Below are 17,767 nucleotides of genomic sequence, written 5' to 3'. Positions count from 1 at the left end.
AAGAGAATTGCAAATATCAAATCTCCATTTCAAGCAGCAGACACAAGAAGCATGTTGCAATATACTATCATTGTACAGAAAACGTTTTTATTACCCAGCACATGACAAATCATGCACACCTGCAACATGGAGTCTGTATCAATTAAATCAATTTACTATTAACACTATCTAAATAAAGTACATTTGGTTGTTTTCATATTTGATTTTTTTTTTGCTCAAATCCTTGTGATATTTACCATTTTACTTTGTAAATTAAACAATAATGGAGAATAAAATATCTAATTTAAAGCCAAGCCTACTACAACTACAAGGTCATCATTTTCAAGCATGATAATTGAAAGCCAGTTTTTAAAGTAATGTAAGGACAGAATCAGAAAAGTGTCCAATCTCCTGTTTGACAGAGTATTGTGAAATCAGCTATGATATTTCATAGACATAACTTGTAAAACATTACCTTGAACACTTCCAGAGCTTCCAAGAATAGTTTATGGATTTCATTTCTAATCCACTGATTCCATGCACTGTCACAATCCACATCCTCCCTACTGGACGGAACATCAAAATCAGCTGGAAATAATACATGAAAGACTCAATTTTTTTTTTTATATACAACACTAATGAAGAATACCTTGTGTTATGCTTTAATATTTGTAAGGCAGATTCCCAAAAGATACCTTCTACAGGATCTCTAGTGATAGGTACACTAAAACTTTCATTTTTTCTATCTATTTATATTTTGTTCATACATCCAGATTCATGATCATGTGTTCCTTTTCAAGGCACATTTTGAAAGTGTCTATCTATATAAGTCTTATAGCTATAAAGGTCTGAACAATGGCCTTAAATTAATGGGAAGAGCAGTATACTGCTCTTGAAAAGTCATAAATTCATTGAGAGTAAACAAACCTGAATTACAAACTAAAACCGAGGAAAACACATCAACTAAAGCTTACATTGTTTGTTTACATAGTGTCAATTGAAATCCCTTTTTAATCATAAAAGCAGAAAGGGGACTATACATGTTCATGTTAAAAGTCTGAATTATATTTGGAAATAAAATTTATGTTCTATAACGATTGACATGATTGACAATGTACTCTCTTGTGAGTAAAAATAGCTAATAGGATTCCACATCTAAAAATCACCAATAAGAAGTAAGTAGGCAAATTTTTGTTGTTTAATTGCTGTCTTAAGTGTTCTTTTTTCATACAAACAGGATAGATATGAGCTACTTAGGTTCTTACCCTGAATGATAAATCTAAACCCATAACTCCTCAGTGGAAGAAAGGCAAATACTGGCTGTTTAGGGGGCATAACCTGCAAAACAAAAAACACACCAATATCTTTCAAACATGTTACTGAGAATTAACAAAAAACTTTCAATTTAAAAACTTTTGAACAAATCCAAGTAGTTTTAAAATTTTCAGTGCATATATTAAAATAATTCTTGATTGTTTTTTACTGTGATATATAGGGTGAAGTGTTTCACTCCACTAAATGCAATTCCTTATATAATTAAAAATTCTGACACATTAACATTTTTGTTCATCAAATGTAATTGTATAACTGGTCAGTAGATTTACAAAACTGTTCTGGAGAGACACACCAATCAATGTACATTATGAATATTAAAATAAAGCACAAATTACAGTCCTTTTACTGTAGATTTAAATTCCACTTCATTTTTACTGTAATTATTAATTAACATTGACCATACATACATTATATTTTGGCTGACAGATATGAAATTAGTAACAGAAGAGTGCACTCGCTGAAATGTCTCACCTCCTTTACTAATCATTGATATTATGTTGATAGTCCTTATTATCGGTCGTCCCACTGTCTATATCACTCTGTTCAACTCTTAATATTATTCCGTATCATGTCTTTGTGACGTCAAATACGTTGACCCGGCCTTAATAACTTTGACCCGGACATATCAGCGACGTCATAATGTTTGAACCGAAGTTAATAACTTTGACCCGAACTTATCAAGTCATCTTTTGTGTGCTGGTGAAACAAAGAAAATGCTTCCGAAACACGCAAATATAACCCGATAAATCAATTATCAGATTATCTGCATATTGATATTGTAAAATATCAGCTGCTTGACATTATATGAAGGATTTTTGATCTCGTTCGCTACGCTCACTCGACAAAAAGCTTCATATTATGTCTCGCAGCTGATATTTTACAATATCAACATGTAGATAACCTGATAATCGGTACATAAAAAGCTTAATTACAACTGTCACATAAACTTTACATTTACCAAGAAAACTAAACATTGACCCATGAACTATGAAAATGAGGAAAGGCAGACACGTACAGCTAACAATTCTTCCATACAACAAATATAGTTGACCTATTGCTTATAGTTTTTTAAGAAAAACAGACCAAAACACAAAAACCTGACACTGAGCAATGAACCGTGAAAATGAGGTCAAAGTCAAATAAAACCTGCACGACAGACATATAGATCATAAAATATTTCCATACACCAAATATAGTTGACCTATTGCATATAGTATTAGAAAAAAAGACCAAAACTCAAAAACTTAACTATAACCACTGAACCATGAAAACAAGGTCGGATGACAACTGCCAGTTGGACATGTATACCTTACAGTCCTTCCATAGACCGAATATACTAGACCTATTGCTTATAGAATCAGAGATATGGACTTGACCACCAAAACTTAACCTTGTTCACTGATCCATGAAATGAGGTCAAGGTCAAGTGAAAACTGTCTAACAGGCATGAGAACCTTGTTAGGTATGCACATACCAAATATAGTTATCCTATCACTTATAATAAGAGAGAATTCAACATTACAAAAAATATAAACTATATTGTTTTACTTTATTTGAGGTGACTTATAGGTCCATTGGGCCGGGTGTATTACTATTTATCATATATTATATGTTTATAATCTGTACATAATTTACACATGTCACTATAATAAATAATTTACTTACTTACTTACTTACTTATAAACTTTTTTTTCACGTAGTCACTGAACCATGAAAATGAGGTCAAGGACATTGAACATGTGACTGACGAAAACTTAGTAGCATGAGGCATGTAATTGTATACATACAAAGTATGAAGCATCCAAGTCTTCCACCTTCTAAAATATAAAGCTTTTAAGGAGTTAGCTTATGCCCCCCCCCCCCCCCCCCCCCCCCCCCCCCCCCCCCCACGCCCCCATAGCTGCCGGATCACTATCCCTGTCGAGCTTTCTGCGACAAAAGTCGCAGGCTTGACAAAAATAAATTGTTTCTACTTACCTTACTTAAAACACACTGATCTGACAGGGGGAATGCCAAAGATATCTCTGTAGATTCCACCTCAACACCAGATTTGGCCTACAAATAAAAATTTACTAAGGTTTATTTTGAGGCTTACAAGCATTTTTATTTTCAATAAAATACTTTGTAGTCTTTTTATTGGTTGAGGATAAATATGAATTCTTACATTGATACCCGTGAAAAATCTGATTTATCCATTCTAGATAGTTGAATTATCAATTTAAAAGTCCAAGCCTTTTTTAAATTTATAATTTAACTATCAAGATTGGATAAATTCTATAATCCACAAGTAACCAAGTAACCATGTAAGTATCTGTTTCTCTAATGATTAAAAAATAAATTTTCAATCTTTGTTTAACGAAAATCCCTTTCAATTGCCTTCTTTTTTTGTATAGGTTAGTGGAATTAAAAAAATATCCATACAAGGAGCAATATTTTGTACTGGTGTGACATTACAAAAGTTACATCATACCTGGGGAGATATTTTTGTACAGATATATGTGTTAATACAAGTTCAGCCAACCAGGAGATTTTTTTTACAGATATGAGTTAATAAAAGTTAAGCCATACTTTAAATTAATAAAAGAATTACCTGGAGAGATATTTTTGAAGCATCCAACATTTTCTTGACAACCAGCCATCTGTCTTTTCCATCGTTATGTTTTATTTCTATCACTCCATTACCTAAATCCTTTCTCCTCATCACCTGGGACGAATTCTCTACCTGAAATTATGATCCCTAACAAGTTGCTTCAATCACTTTATATCAGTATAAATACTGTAAATTCAGAAATTATTGCGAGTTTTTTTATTAGAGTTGTAAACGCAATAATTTAAACTTGCTTTTTGAAATATTTTACATGAATTAAACAGGATTTTTTTCAATATGGTAAAAATTACAATCGCATTTAAGTTTAAAATGACAAAATCGCAATAATAAATGCACGCAATAATTTCTGAACTTACAGTATTGAATTTATTATTATGAAAGTTTAAAAATAACCAAAACCGAATGGAAAAGGAAATTTACTTTTCAGACCTTAACTTAAAACGTCTAGTAAGAACAAAATGATAGCAAATGATTTCTTTTTTGGTTTGTTATGCTAAAATAAAACTGACCTTGTTATCAATAGTTATCTCTCTCAATCTGTGTAAGAACAGCAGCAGAGATGGATGGATGTCATCAAACCTGGCTGCTAATGATCTACTAACCTTGTTATCAATAGTTATCTCTCTCAACCTGTGTAAGAACAGCAATAAAGATGGATGAATGTCATTAAACCTGGCAGCTAATGATCTCATATGAATCTTCATCTCTTCTTTCAAGGGAAGCACTATCTTTGTTGTCCAACTGTAATAAAAAGTAATGGGACAAATCAACCACTCAGTCAATAAGAACATCCTTGAAATTGCATGTAAAATAACACTTTTCAACAAGAATCTGCACTATCATTTTCTATGTTCAGTGGACCGTGAAAATGGGATAAAATCTCTAATTTGGCATTAAAATTTGAGAGATCATATCATAGGGAACATTTATACTAAGTTTCTAGTTGATTGGACTTCAACTTCATCAAAAACTACCTCGACCAAAAACTTTAACCTAAAGCGGGACAGACAGACAGACAGACAAACGGACGGACAAACAAACTGACAAACGAACAAACGGACAGACGAACGAAGGAACAGACCAGAAAACATACTGCCCATAATTGGGGCATGATAAATGGGGCATAAAAAAACAAAGAAGACCACACAATACAGTCATACAAATTTGGAGTTAGTTAATCATACTCGGAGTCAGTAATCAATACAATGTACTAATAATAAAAATACTAAATTTGAGCATAAATTTTGTACTTCCAAGGCAAGCTATGACCGAAAGACCAGGTAGACTCAGAACAGGTCTTTTTCTCAAATAATTGCCTTTAAAAGTTCTATTTATTGAATAGCATCAAATATATCATGTGTATAGAAGAAAACTTGCATATAAATATAAATATGTGTATACCTTTCATATGAATCCAATTTATCATCTACCCAGTGTGGTAAAATGTATCCCATTGGTCCACTCTGAACATCAAAACAGATATGGTAGCCATTAGAATGTACCTCTGGTTTATCTGTCACTCGGAACACTGACTTGAACCCTATACCCTTTTGACCTACAAAAGATATAATATATAAGGTATGGTCCAGCTCTTTTTTAATGTGTACCAAAGATTTATTATTGTATTTCATAAAAGTTTAAGTGTATTTATTCATGACACAATATATATCTAAACACTTGCTTGACAAAACACAAACAAATTGAGCAAAGAAACGGGAATGTTATTCACAGAGCAAATGATCACGGCATGTTCAAATTCAATACAACCCCTACCAACATGACCAAAGTAAACATGTATCAACCAAATGTTTGCTAATTTTTCTTTCATTTTATTCATTGTATAATGGTCTTCCCTGTTGCTGTATTACTTGCTCATTATATATATACCATGGCTGTGTGAGGTAAAGTGTTTCATCTGACTGTAAGAACTTTGACCCAACTTTCTGATGTGATAATTTTTTACCCAACATTTATAAGTATTACTGGTCAATTAAGTGAAGTGTGATTATAGGGCAGTGCCTGATAATCTCGTGACAGGATTGCTTCCCTTAGTAAATTTGGTAGATACTTAGTCAGCTATAAGCGGCTGAACTAAGGAAGTACTTGTTCAGCTCAGTCAGTTAAAGCAATGCTTTGTAACACAGAGATCAAAGGATTGAGTCCCGGTGGAGACAAAGATGATTTTGTGAGAAGAATCATGCTCTCCAGTTACAATCTAATAGTAGTTTATGTGGCACAAGATAGCTAAATGTTTACCTATATATCCAAACTTGTGTTTTCCTTTTGTACTTCTTCCTACATCACAAAGTGCTCTGATGTTTTTCTCTAAAAATCCACTTTCATTGTTGAGAACAGTCACTCCATCTGTCTGCATGATAAACTTCACAGAAGCCATTTGGCCATTCTTAGCTAAGGATTCTGGGTAATCATTGTCGTCTGCATTCTGTATCAATTCCAGCACAAAGTGAGTATCTTTACTGTACAAATCTTTTGAGAGACGATCCAAACTTCTACCAAGTCTCTCATCTTGAACTATTTTCAATTTTTGTCCATCTTCATTTAATTCTATACCGATTCCAAATTCTTCTTTACGAATAGTATTTACAACTCTTTCACAGGGATTTATAAATAGTTCTGATTGTATTTCTTCATCATTCTTAATTTCCATATCATTTAAATCACTTATTTCATCTGCTGAATCTTCCTTTTCCTTGGTTTTTGGTGTTGTGGTCTCACTTATACATTCTAATAATAACAACAACAAAAAAATAATGTCAACTTTCTAATGACATATATACAAGTGTACAAGTTCAACAAACAAATCTATAAAATAATTCATTCATAGTTAATTCAGTTCCTTAGTATTTAGTTTTCTATGTTGTGTTTAAAATACATATGAACTTTTAAATTGACAACAGCTTTAATAGTGAGTTGCTTATAGGTGTTACTGTAAAACTTTACCAAGAGCTCAACCTGTTTTTAAAATTGACAACATAATAGGGACATTTAAATTGACCAGTTGGTATTGTTAGATTTAAATCTACCTTGATGCTACCTGTAAAGATTTTTATTCACCTAACCCAAAGTTTCAGCATGCTTTTTTCCTGAACTTTTTCTTACCTAGGATTATTCTATTAAAAAATTGATAGGGAAGAAAATAGTTTTTGTTTTCATTGTTTTAAATCCCTGATATATATAATTTATCTATTTTTTACCTAAAATTCTAAATCAGTAAAAGATTAAATTAAATATGTATTACTATGTTTGAAAATTAAAATGTTTTTACACACTAAATGCTTCTTTAAAATTCTAACCCTTATATATAGTATTGTCCAGCTGCCCGTGAAACAAGAAATAGCTGTTCAGGTGTTTACAGTTTAAATTTTCAGATGGATATGTTGTTCATTTTTTCACATGACCATTCAAGATTCTCATTTTGGATTATTATTTGCAATGTTTGTAATCTTTTGGTGTCATTGTGCATACAATATTGGATTTATTTTATTTGAATTCACTTCTTAGATTTTTTATAGCAATTTTGCTTCTTAGAATGTGATGTGTTTTTTTCAAGATTTTATTGTCATGAAGGACACCAAGGAGGAAATAATTCATTCAAACTGTTTTGTGGGGCTTACATATGATGTTGTACATGTAAAATTTGAAAATAAGTTTGGAGTATACCTTGCTGTGTTTTTTCTTTGAAATCTATTATAATATTAGTGGGACTTTTGTACATAAAATGCTGTGTTTGCTCAAGGAAATTCAAATTTTCATATGATGGGATTTAGTTATGTTAAAGATTAAAAAATTTCAAAACTGGAATTCAAGTAGGAGATATAGTGTGAGTTCATCCAACATGTTTCTGTGGCTTTAAATGTGATTTTAAAAACATTCATTATTAATTTGGGATCTATTACAAACTTAAGATGATTTACCATTTAAATGGGATCTTGGAAATGAAATAAAATGTTGAATTAATGCAGTGGATATAGTCTAATCTAGTGATATTATAAAGTGAAAAATGAAAGTAAAATATTCTAAAATATTCCTAACGTGGGGAAATGTTTTAAGTGAATGGGAAATTGGAAATAGTCATTATAAAATTCTGGATCAAATATTGTTTGATTTGGAAATTTATAATAGGAAATGAAATAAAATGTTTACTGTGGATATAGAAAAATCAAGTGATATATAGTAAAAATATAAATAAAATATTACAAAATATTTGTAAAGTGAGGATAACTATTTGGAATATAGTAATGGAAATGATAAATTTTTTTTACAAGATTCTGAATTATGTATAGATTCTGCACCTGTTAAATTAGGATGTATATCATAGGAAGTTAATCAGAATTTATACTATGGATTTAGAAAAAAATCTAGTGAAGTAGTGAAAAATGAATAAAATTGGGAATTATTTAAAAACTTTGGAATTCTGGATGAGATGTCAAATATCAGTGTAAAAAAATAAATGAAATTGTTTATTCAAATATGATTTTGATGTTTCATAAAGTGAGTGAAATATTACGACTGGATTATTTAGGGTATTAAACACTGCTAGTAGTGGCTATGCAAACATTAAGATGAAATGTAGTGCATTTTAGGCCATGCAATTTAAAATAAACTGCAAGAAAATAACATATATGATATAGTCATTCTTGTTTGGCTTGATAACTCCTAATATTTTGAATGACAGTAAAATAAAAATCTCTCTATAGAATAATCCTAGGTAAGAAAAAGTTCAGGAAAAAAGCATGCTGAAACTTTGGGTTAGGTGAATAAATTTTTTTACAGGTAGCATCAAGGTAGATTTAAATCTAACAATACCAACTGGTCAATTTAAATGTCCCTATTGTATTGTCAATTTTAAAAACAGGTTGAGCTCTTGGTAAAGTTTTACAGTAACACCTATAAGCAACTAACTGTAAGTAAACTGCATCTTTTAATGGTCCTTGCATACCATCTGATATCCACTTAAGCATGTTAAGGGAACTTTAACATGATAAAACATTGCATGGATTGAGCAGTTCTTAACATATGTTGTGTTTTGTGAACTGTTGTTTATCTTTTCATTTTTTTTTTGCCATGGTACTGTCAGTTTCATGAGTTTGTTTTAGATTTATGAGTTAAGATGTCCCTTTGGTATCTTTTGCCTTACAGTAATTTTTCAGATACAAAAATATTTTGAAAATTAAGAATTTGGTCCCTTCAATTTGATTTAAGGATACAATTTATAACTGTGAAAGTGGGTACTTTTCTTATGATGAAAGAGAGGAAAACGTCCTGTAAAGTCTAAGTAATGACATTACCTGACACCTCAATATCTGTCAATGGTGCTTTATCTGTAGATTTGTCATTTTCTTCTTCAATATCTCCTTCTAACAGGATATCACTGAGATCAGAGCTCACTGAGGCTGTTTCAAATTCTTCTTCATCTTCCTTTTTTAAAAAGATAAATTTAATTGAAATAAATTGACTGTCTGTTAATGTCATTGGTTAACAAAGCATAAATATAATGTTTATAAAATTTCTCTGATTTTTCTCTTGCTAACATATACTCTTACATGCAATCCAATCAGCCTTGGTGGTCACTTGATAGCATGATAGCCTCAAGTGTTGGATGTCATGAGTTTGATTTTCACCTCCCTGAAGATTGTTACAGGTCAATGCAAATCTAGATATATCCTTATGAAATTTGATTTTAAAATTCTACATATTAACCATTAAGGCTGTTTAAATCAAATTAATTGTCAAAGGATTTTTAATTACACAAACAAAATGGAGGATAGTAAAACTGAAAGATTTATACTTCAAAGTGTCATTAGCAACAAACTTTTCCAAAAAATAACAAGAATGTGTCCACAGTACACGGATGCCCCACTCGCTCTATCATTTTCTATGTTTAGTGGACCATGAAATTGGAATAAATTCTCTAATTTGGCATTAAAATTAGAATAAATTCTCTAATTTGGCATTAAAACAGACGAGCGAAGGAACGGACAGACAGACAGACAGACGGACTTACGGACGCACAGACCAGAAAACATAATGCCCCTCTACTATCGTAGGTGGGGCATAAAAAAATTATTTCTATTGTTTCAAACATGGGTTTATGAGGACAAGTGCACATTGATATCACAATAGCAGTCATAACACAGCCACTTTGTAGAGTGTAGGAATGAACTCTCAAAGGATTGCAGCTGACCATTAACCTTTAACATTACAAACCTCTACTTCATTGTTGTCCAGAACCATCATCTCAGCCTCCTCCTCTGGTATGATTTCTACATCTGTCATCAATATCTGACATTTCTGTTGTATCTGACTCGTCCATTCTCCTACCCCTAACATACATCCTAGTTCCTGCAGTCTGTTACTGTCGTCTGCTGTCTGACATGCAGATAACAACAAAAACTTGGATTTAGATGATCCTACCACCTGACCTAATGGCTCCAAAAATATCTGAAATGGACGAAAAAGTCTCATTCTTAAAAAACATGTTTGATAAATTTATCTAATATGCAGAGTTTGGGTCAATGCAAGTTTATTTTACTAGGGTTCAAGGACCAGTTATTTCACCTTTAATTTTATGCAATAATGAATATGTAACGCTCAAATATTGTAGTGTAGCAAACACATCTGGTTTTTTTTCTTCTTCTATTTCATTCATTGTTTATTTGTCTTCCATGTGTCTTAGTAAATGCTGCATATGCCACTGACAAAAAATTCTGATTCATTTTTTTTTTTCTTACACACAAGAAAATTTTTAGAAAAAAGTTAGCTGACCAACTAACATCCAGCATACAATATTTGTTTAATAAATATTGAAAAATTTTGTTGGCAACATTCATCTCACATTTCTGTTTGTGAGACAAATAAAAATAAACCAGGTGCTTCACAGGGCACAGATTTATACGACCGCAGAGGTCGAACCCTAAACAGTATGGACACATCATTCAAACTTGATACAGCTCTGAATTTGGATTGTGATCAAATTTTTGACATAATATGAGTTTCTGACACAAAACAAATGTCAAGATCTTACAAATCTATTGCGCATTATTGTGCAATTAAAGAATTCTTCTTCAAACTTTAAAAAAAATTTGGAATTTGAGAAATTTGGGAAAAAACTAGAGGCTCTCAAGAGCCTGTGTCGCTCACCTTGGTTTATGTGCACAATATGGTCTATTAAACAATGGACACAGATAAATTCATGACAAAATTGTGTTTTGGTGATCATGATGTGTTTGTAGATCTTACTTTACTGGACATTCTTCTTGCTACAATTATCTCTATCTATAATGAACTTGGCCCAGTAATTACAGTGGAAAATATATTTTAAAAATTTACAAAAATTTATGAAAATTGTTAAAAAATGACTATAAAGGGCAATAACTCCTTAAGGGGTAAACTGGCAATTTTGGTTATGTTTGACTTATTTGTAGATCTTACTTTGCTGAATATTATTGCTGTTTACAGTTTATCTCTATCTATTATAATATTCAAGATAATAACCAAAAACTGCAAAATTTCCTTAAAATTACTAATTCTGGGGCAGCAACCCAACAACAGGTTGTCTGTTTTGTCTGAAAATTTCAGGGCAGATAGATCTTGACCTGATAAACACTTTATCCCCGTCAGATTTGCTCTAAATGCTTTGGTTTCAGATATAGGCCAAAATCTACATTATGCCCCTATGTAATATTTTTAGCCATGGCGGCCAGCTTGGTTGGTTGGCAGGGTCACGCAACACATTTTTAAAACTAGATACCCAAATGATGATTGTGGCCAAGTTTGGTTAAATTTGGCCCAGTTGTTTCAGAGCAGAAGATTTTTTAAAAGAATACTAAAATTTTAGAAAAATGGTTAAAAATTGACTATAAATGGCAATAACTCCTTAATGCCTAATGGGTCAACTGACAATTTTGGTCATGTTGACTTATTTGTTGATCTTACTTTGCTGAACATTATTGATGTTTACAGTTTATCTCTTTCTATAATAATATTCAAGATTACCAATTCAGGGGCAGCAACCCAACAACAGGTTGTCCGATTTGTCTGAAAATGTCAGGGCAAATAGATCTTGACCTAAAGATTGTTTTACCCAAAATCAGATTTGCTCTAAATGCTTTGGTTTTAGAGTTATAAGCCAAAAACTGCATTTTACCCTATGTACTATTTTTAGCCATGGTGGCCATCTTGGTTGGTTGGCCAGGTCACCAGACACATTTTTATAAACTAGATACCTCAATGATGATTGTGGCCAAGTTTGGTTTTCAGAAGAGAAGATTGGCTTATTTGTAGATCTTACTTTGCTGAACATTATTGCTGTTTACAGTTTATCTCTATCTATAATAATATTCAAGATAATAACCAAAAACAGCAAAATTTCCATAAAATTACCAATTCAGGGGCAGCAACCCAACAACGGGTTGTCCGATTCATCTGAAAATTTCTGGGCAGATAGATCTTGGCCTGATAAACAATTTTACATCATGTCAGATTTGATCTAAATGCTTTGGTTTCAGAGATATGAGCCAAAATCTACATTTTACCCCTATGTTCTATTTGTAGCCGTGGGGGCCATCTTGGTTGGTTGGCCGGGTTGCTACACATTTTTTAAACTAGATACCCCAATGATGATTTTGGTCAAGTTTGGTTAAATTTGGTCCAGTAGTTTCAGGAGAAGATTTTTGTAAACGTTAACGACGACGGACGATGACGACGGACGCCGGACGACAAGTGATGAGAAAAGCTCACTTGGCCCTTTGGGCCAGGTGAGCTAAAAAGAAAACTGCTACCATCCCCCTTTTTTTTGCAATTAGACCAAAACCTGACATTTCTTTATACTTAATTTACAAGTAGTGAAGGAAAGTAAATCAGAACATAACCAACATTGTATGTTAATTGTTTTTGAATTACCTCCCTTACACCGCTTTAATGTCTTAATTGTTCATTGACCAGAAAAACCTAGTTTTCCCCCTTTTTTTGCCCTTTTGCCCTTAATTACATAAAAAAAATTAGCAAAAACCCCCAGAGTCAATACTAACCATCCCTTTATTGTATGGAAACTTGTGGTGTATTTCAAAGAGATTCATACACTTTAACACAAGTTATTGTTTGAAAACTACAAAAATGCTTATTTTGGGCATGCTTTTTAGCCCCTAATTCCTACACTATTGGGACCATAACCCCCAAAATCAATCCAAACCTTCCTTCTGTGCTATTGAACCTTCTGGTAAAAATTTATAGAGATCCATTCACTAAAACAAAAGTTATTATCCAAAAACTAAATGTTTCTTCGGACAACGACGACTACGCAGACGAGATGATACAATTATACGACGCAAACATTTTTTTTGCGGTTGTATAAAAATTAAAAAATTTAATATCTTAAAAAAAAATTAATGCATGCTTATACCTGATTGGCTAATGACACACAGGTTTTGACAGGCAAAATAAGCAGACATTGCAGAACAAACTGCACAGCTTCATCTGTATGGTTGTCTGATGGTGGTGCTCCTAAAATAAAGGAAATCAAAGTACTGAAGTACTGAACATCAGATGACCGCAAGTTCTTGTGGATAGTCAAAAGCACTTGTCTCAGAAAAAAATCCTGCAAAACCAATCTCCCATGCAGAGTTATCGGTCCTTGCTCTGAGAGAGAGCAATAACCGATAACTCTGCATGGGAGATTGACGCAAAACATTCTTAAATATTCTTCCACATGTGTTAACACAATTTTTTGGTACATGTGCAAAGATATTATCAATAATATTTTTACTTATATAAATATTTCTACTACAACAAATTATTTTCAAACTATAAATTTTGTCAAACAAAAATATTTTTATCAGTATTCATTGAAGAAATGAATTTATAATTAAAATGTCAATTGTTCTTGAACAATTGAGAGGTCTTTCCTTCTGTAATATAAAATACATGTTCCAATAGACATAGAATGTATTGAAAAGTTTTCAGAAACCTAAAACAGGGGTTATGCCCCTTACAGAAAGGTCAAATCTCTTCGGTCAAATGTAAACTAGAGGGTCCAAGGACCCTGTGTCGCTCACCTGATATTTTTATTTACAATTGTTGCATGATAAATGCAACTGTTGTACTGTCGTTTAGTTTCAGAGATATAATACTAAAAAGTGCATTTGAAACCTATGTTTTATTTCAGCCATGTGGGCAGGCAGGGTCATCATACACAGTGGTTCCTGGATATCCTAGTGGTGATTTAAACCAAGTTTGTTTAAATTCAACAGTTGTTTCAGGGGAGAATTTTTGTAAAATTTATCTAACAAGAAATGCAAAGTAATGCATTAATTTGGTCAATAGGTGTTGAACCCCCCCCCCAATTTGCCAAAAAAAACCAAAAAGGTAATAAAAAATTATCATATAAGGGCAATCTATCCTATTAATGATTTCTGCAAAAATTCAGTTGATTGTGCAAGGGTTGTATAGCCAGCTGAGGTCGTTAAAAACTCTCTTTCTTTTGTTGTTGCAGATAGATCTTGACCTGATAAGGAATTTTACCACATGTCAGATTTGCTCTAAATGCTTTGGTTTTTGAGTGATAAGCCAAAAACTGCATTTTACCCCTATGTTCTATTTTTAGCCATGGCAGCCATCTTGATTGGTTGGCCGGGTCACCAGACACAATTTTTAAACTAGATACCCCAATGATGATTGTGGCCAAGTTTGGTTTAATTTGGTACAGTAGTTTCAGAGGAGAAGATTTTTGTAAAAGATAACTAAGATTTACGAAAAATGGTTAAAAATTGACTATAAAGGGCAATAACTCCTAAAGGGGTCAACAGACCATTTTGGTCATCTTGACTTATTTGTAGATCTTACTTAGCTGAACATTTTTGCTGTTTACAGTTTATCTCTATCTATAATAATATTCAAGATAATAACCAAAAACAGCAAATTTCCTTAAAATTACCAATTCAGGGGCAGCAACCTATCAACGAGTTGTCCGATTCATCTCAAAATTTCAGGGCAGATAGATCTTGACCTGATAAACAATTTTACTAAATGTCAGATTTGCTCTAAATGCTTCGGTTTTTGAGTGATAAGCCAAAAACTGCATTTTACCCCTATGTTCTATTTTTAGCCATGGCGGCCATCTTGGTTGGTTGGCCGGATCACCAGACACAATTTTTAAACTAGATACCCCAATGATGATTGTGGCCAAGTTTGGTTTAATTTGGTCCAGTAGTTTCAGAGGAGAAGATTTTTGTAAAAGATAATTAAGATTTACGAAAAATGGTTAAAAATTGACTATAAAGGGCAATAACTTCTAAAGGGGTCAACAGACCATTTTGGTCATATTGACTTATTTGTAGATCTTACTTTGTTGAACATTTTTGCTGTTCACAGTTTATCTCTATCTATAATAATATTCAAGATAATAACCAAAAACAGCAAAATATTCTCAAAATTAGCAATTCAGGGGCAGCAACCTATCAACGGGTTGTCCGATTCATCTGAAAATTTCAGGGCAGATAGATCTTGACCTGATAAACAATTTTACCCCCATGTCAGATTTGCTCTAAATGCTTTGGTTTTTGAGTTATAAGCCAAAAACTGCATTTTACCCCTATGTTCTATTTTTAGCCATGGCGGCCATCTTGGTTGGTTGGGCGGGTCACCGGACACAATTTTTAAACTAGATACCCCAATGATGATTATGGCCAAGTTTGGTTTAATTTGGTCCAGTAGTTTCAGAGGAGAAGATTTTTGTAAAAGTTAACGACGGATGACGACGACGGACGACGGACGACGGACGACGGACGACGGACGACGGACGCCGGACGCCGGACGCAAAGTGATGAGAAAAGCTCACTTGGCCCTTCGGGCCAGGTGAGCTAAAAAGTTGTGCCTCATCCACCTCAACGTTTTTCACTATTTACTATTTCTGTAAGTACAATCATTTTTGAGATATCAACTAAAAAGTTGTAAGGTCAAAGGTCAAGGTCAACCTTAAAAAGCTCTAAAACACACTGAAAATCCTTTAAATAAGGTCAAAAACACATAATTCGCTATAAAGGACTTGACCTTTGACCTTTTGACCTTTGAAAGGTCATTAGTCTCCAATGTCATTGCTGAAGACCCCATGGGTCTAGGATCTTTGGTCATATAGTAAAAGCTTATTTTGCCATTTCAGAAACCTAAAACAAGAGTTATGCCCCTTACAGAAAGGTCAAATCTCTTCGGTCAAAATGTAACAAAGTTACGCATCAATGACCCAAACATTTTCCACTATACAACACTTTTGAAAGTATCAAGGTTGCTGAGATTATCCCATAACAAGGTGTTAGGTCAAAGGTCAAGGTCAACATACACATTTGACCTTGAGGTATTTTTCAAAGTCACATGAATTGATGATGAATGGTGAAGATCCTAGGTGTCTACGACTTACGGTTTCTGATTTTGGTGGCCAACCGGTTAATTTTAATAGGGGCATAACCCTACCAATGAATCGTACAATCTTTTCGGTCCAAATGAAATGAAGAACCAGGGTCTGGTCCTGAACAAATTCCACCCTTCATTTTTTTTCCTACCTATTACAGTTACGGTGTTGGAACAATAACAAGGTTTTTGGGTTTCGGAGGGATTACTCCGAACCGACACAATATTTCGACTCACAGGGTGAGTTCCGGATAGTTATTCATGACACCGATACAAAGTGTGAACATAAAAGCGACACATCTTACGGTTAAGGCTGCTTACTTCGTCAAAGTTTGGCGGAAGAATAATAATAAACAGAAGAAATACAGTAAGGTCTTTCCCTTTTGAAAAAGGAAAGACCTTAACAAGAGGAAAGGAATGTTATTTTCCACTCCATATATAATGTCCACGTTTTTATATGTTTATATGTAACCAGTCAAACAGGAAAGTTACGTAAGTTGAAATCTAGTTGATTACAATACATAGGAATGTCCTAAAAGTTATCGCAATGTAAAAATTAATGTCTCTCCCCTTGCAATAAGAGAAACTAATTTCAGATTAAGTTGATCACATGATTGATGTTATAATCTAGAAAGGTTTAAAACAGTACATTAAAAATATTGTTTAATTATAACCTACCAGGTAGACTGTCATTAGTATCAGCAGCATGCATGGTAAACAATTGAGATTTCATCTGGTTAGTTATCAGAGCCATAGGGATATTCTTTATGCCTTTATTTGACACAATTAGAGACATCAATTGCCCACAAACATTTCGGGGGTTCCTCTGCATCAGGGCTTCCTCAAACAATTCTGTGGACGTTTGGCTGGTCAACTTCAGTAAAACTCCTGGGGATGTTTCAATGGCAATGATATGGTATGTAAATGACCTTTTACCACCTAAAACATATTCATTTTGATATTTAACTGTTATTATGTGAATTAGGATTGAAAGTATAAGTGTTTTTTCTAGTTAAATCTACTAATCACAAAAATCACAAAAATAATATTTTCAATACCTCAAGATCATTTATCAACAATAAATAAGTTTACTATTTTATTTTTTCAAAAATCAATTCTAATCGACCAATAAATATATTTCCAAAGGCAGGTTGGTTTTAGTTGTTGATTGCATGAAGTCAAAGATTTCAGATTTAGCTAATGATTGTATGAAGTTAGATTAAAACATTTTGCTGTTTGTTCATGATCAGTATGAAGTTCAAGATTTTACATTAAGTTGTTTATAAGCATGTTCAGTAGGACGTTGAAGAGTTTCTACTCAGTTTTGGACTGTACAGATTTAAATATTTGTCATTTAGCTATTGGTTGTATGAAGTTTACATGGTTAAAGAGTTCATATCTAGTTGTTAATTGTATGAAGTTAAA

The 17,767-nt window shown here is 32.8% G+C and overlaps 1 protein-coding gene across 2 annotated transcripts in view; it reads right to left on the bottom strand.

The window, feature by feature from the left end:
• LOC139525420 (uncharacterized) overlaps window positions 1–17,767 on the bottom strand; it is a 51,261-nt gene that overhangs the window by 21,022 nt on the left and 12,472 nt on the right. The window contains exons 9-20 of one of the 2 annotated variants that reach the window (XM_071320744.1): window positions 17,021–17,281; window positions 13,344–13,444; window positions 10,151–10,384; window positions 9,232–9,361; window positions 6,179–6,667; window positions 5,324–5,477; window positions 4,553–4,663; window positions 4,432–4,459; window positions 3,905–4,036; window positions 3,292–3,369; window positions 1,245–1,317; window positions 455–567 (exon numbers count right to left, since the gene is read on the bottom strand). In XM_071320744.1, the coding sequence (XP_071176845.1) occupies window positions 455–567; window positions 1,245–1,317; window positions 3,292–3,369; window positions 3,905–4,036; window positions 4,432–4,459; window positions 4,553–4,663; window positions 5,324–5,477; window positions 6,179–6,667; window positions 9,232–9,361; window positions 10,151–10,384; window positions 13,344–13,444; window positions 17,021–17,281 (1,904 nt within the window). Of the gene's footprint in view, window positions 1–454; window positions 568–1,244; window positions 1,318–3,291; window positions 3,370–3,904; window positions 4,037–4,431; window positions 4,460–4,524; window positions 4,664–5,323; window positions 5,478–6,178; window positions 6,668–9,231; window positions 9,362–10,150; window positions 10,385–13,343; window positions 13,445–17,020; window positions 17,282–17,767 lie in introns of both variants that reach the window. The other variant, XM_071320743.1, reaches the window with a different exon arrangement.

Source organism: Mytilus edulis, chromosome 5 (assembly GCF_963676685.1).
Source record: "Mytilus edulis chromosome 5, xbMytEdul2.2, whole genome shotgun sequence".
NCBI classification, from domain to species: domain Eukaryota; kingdom Metazoa; phylum Mollusca; class Bivalvia; order Mytilida; family Mytilidae; genus Mytilus; species Mytilus edulis.
This window is presented reverse-complemented; position numbering and strand designations above follow the sequence as displayed.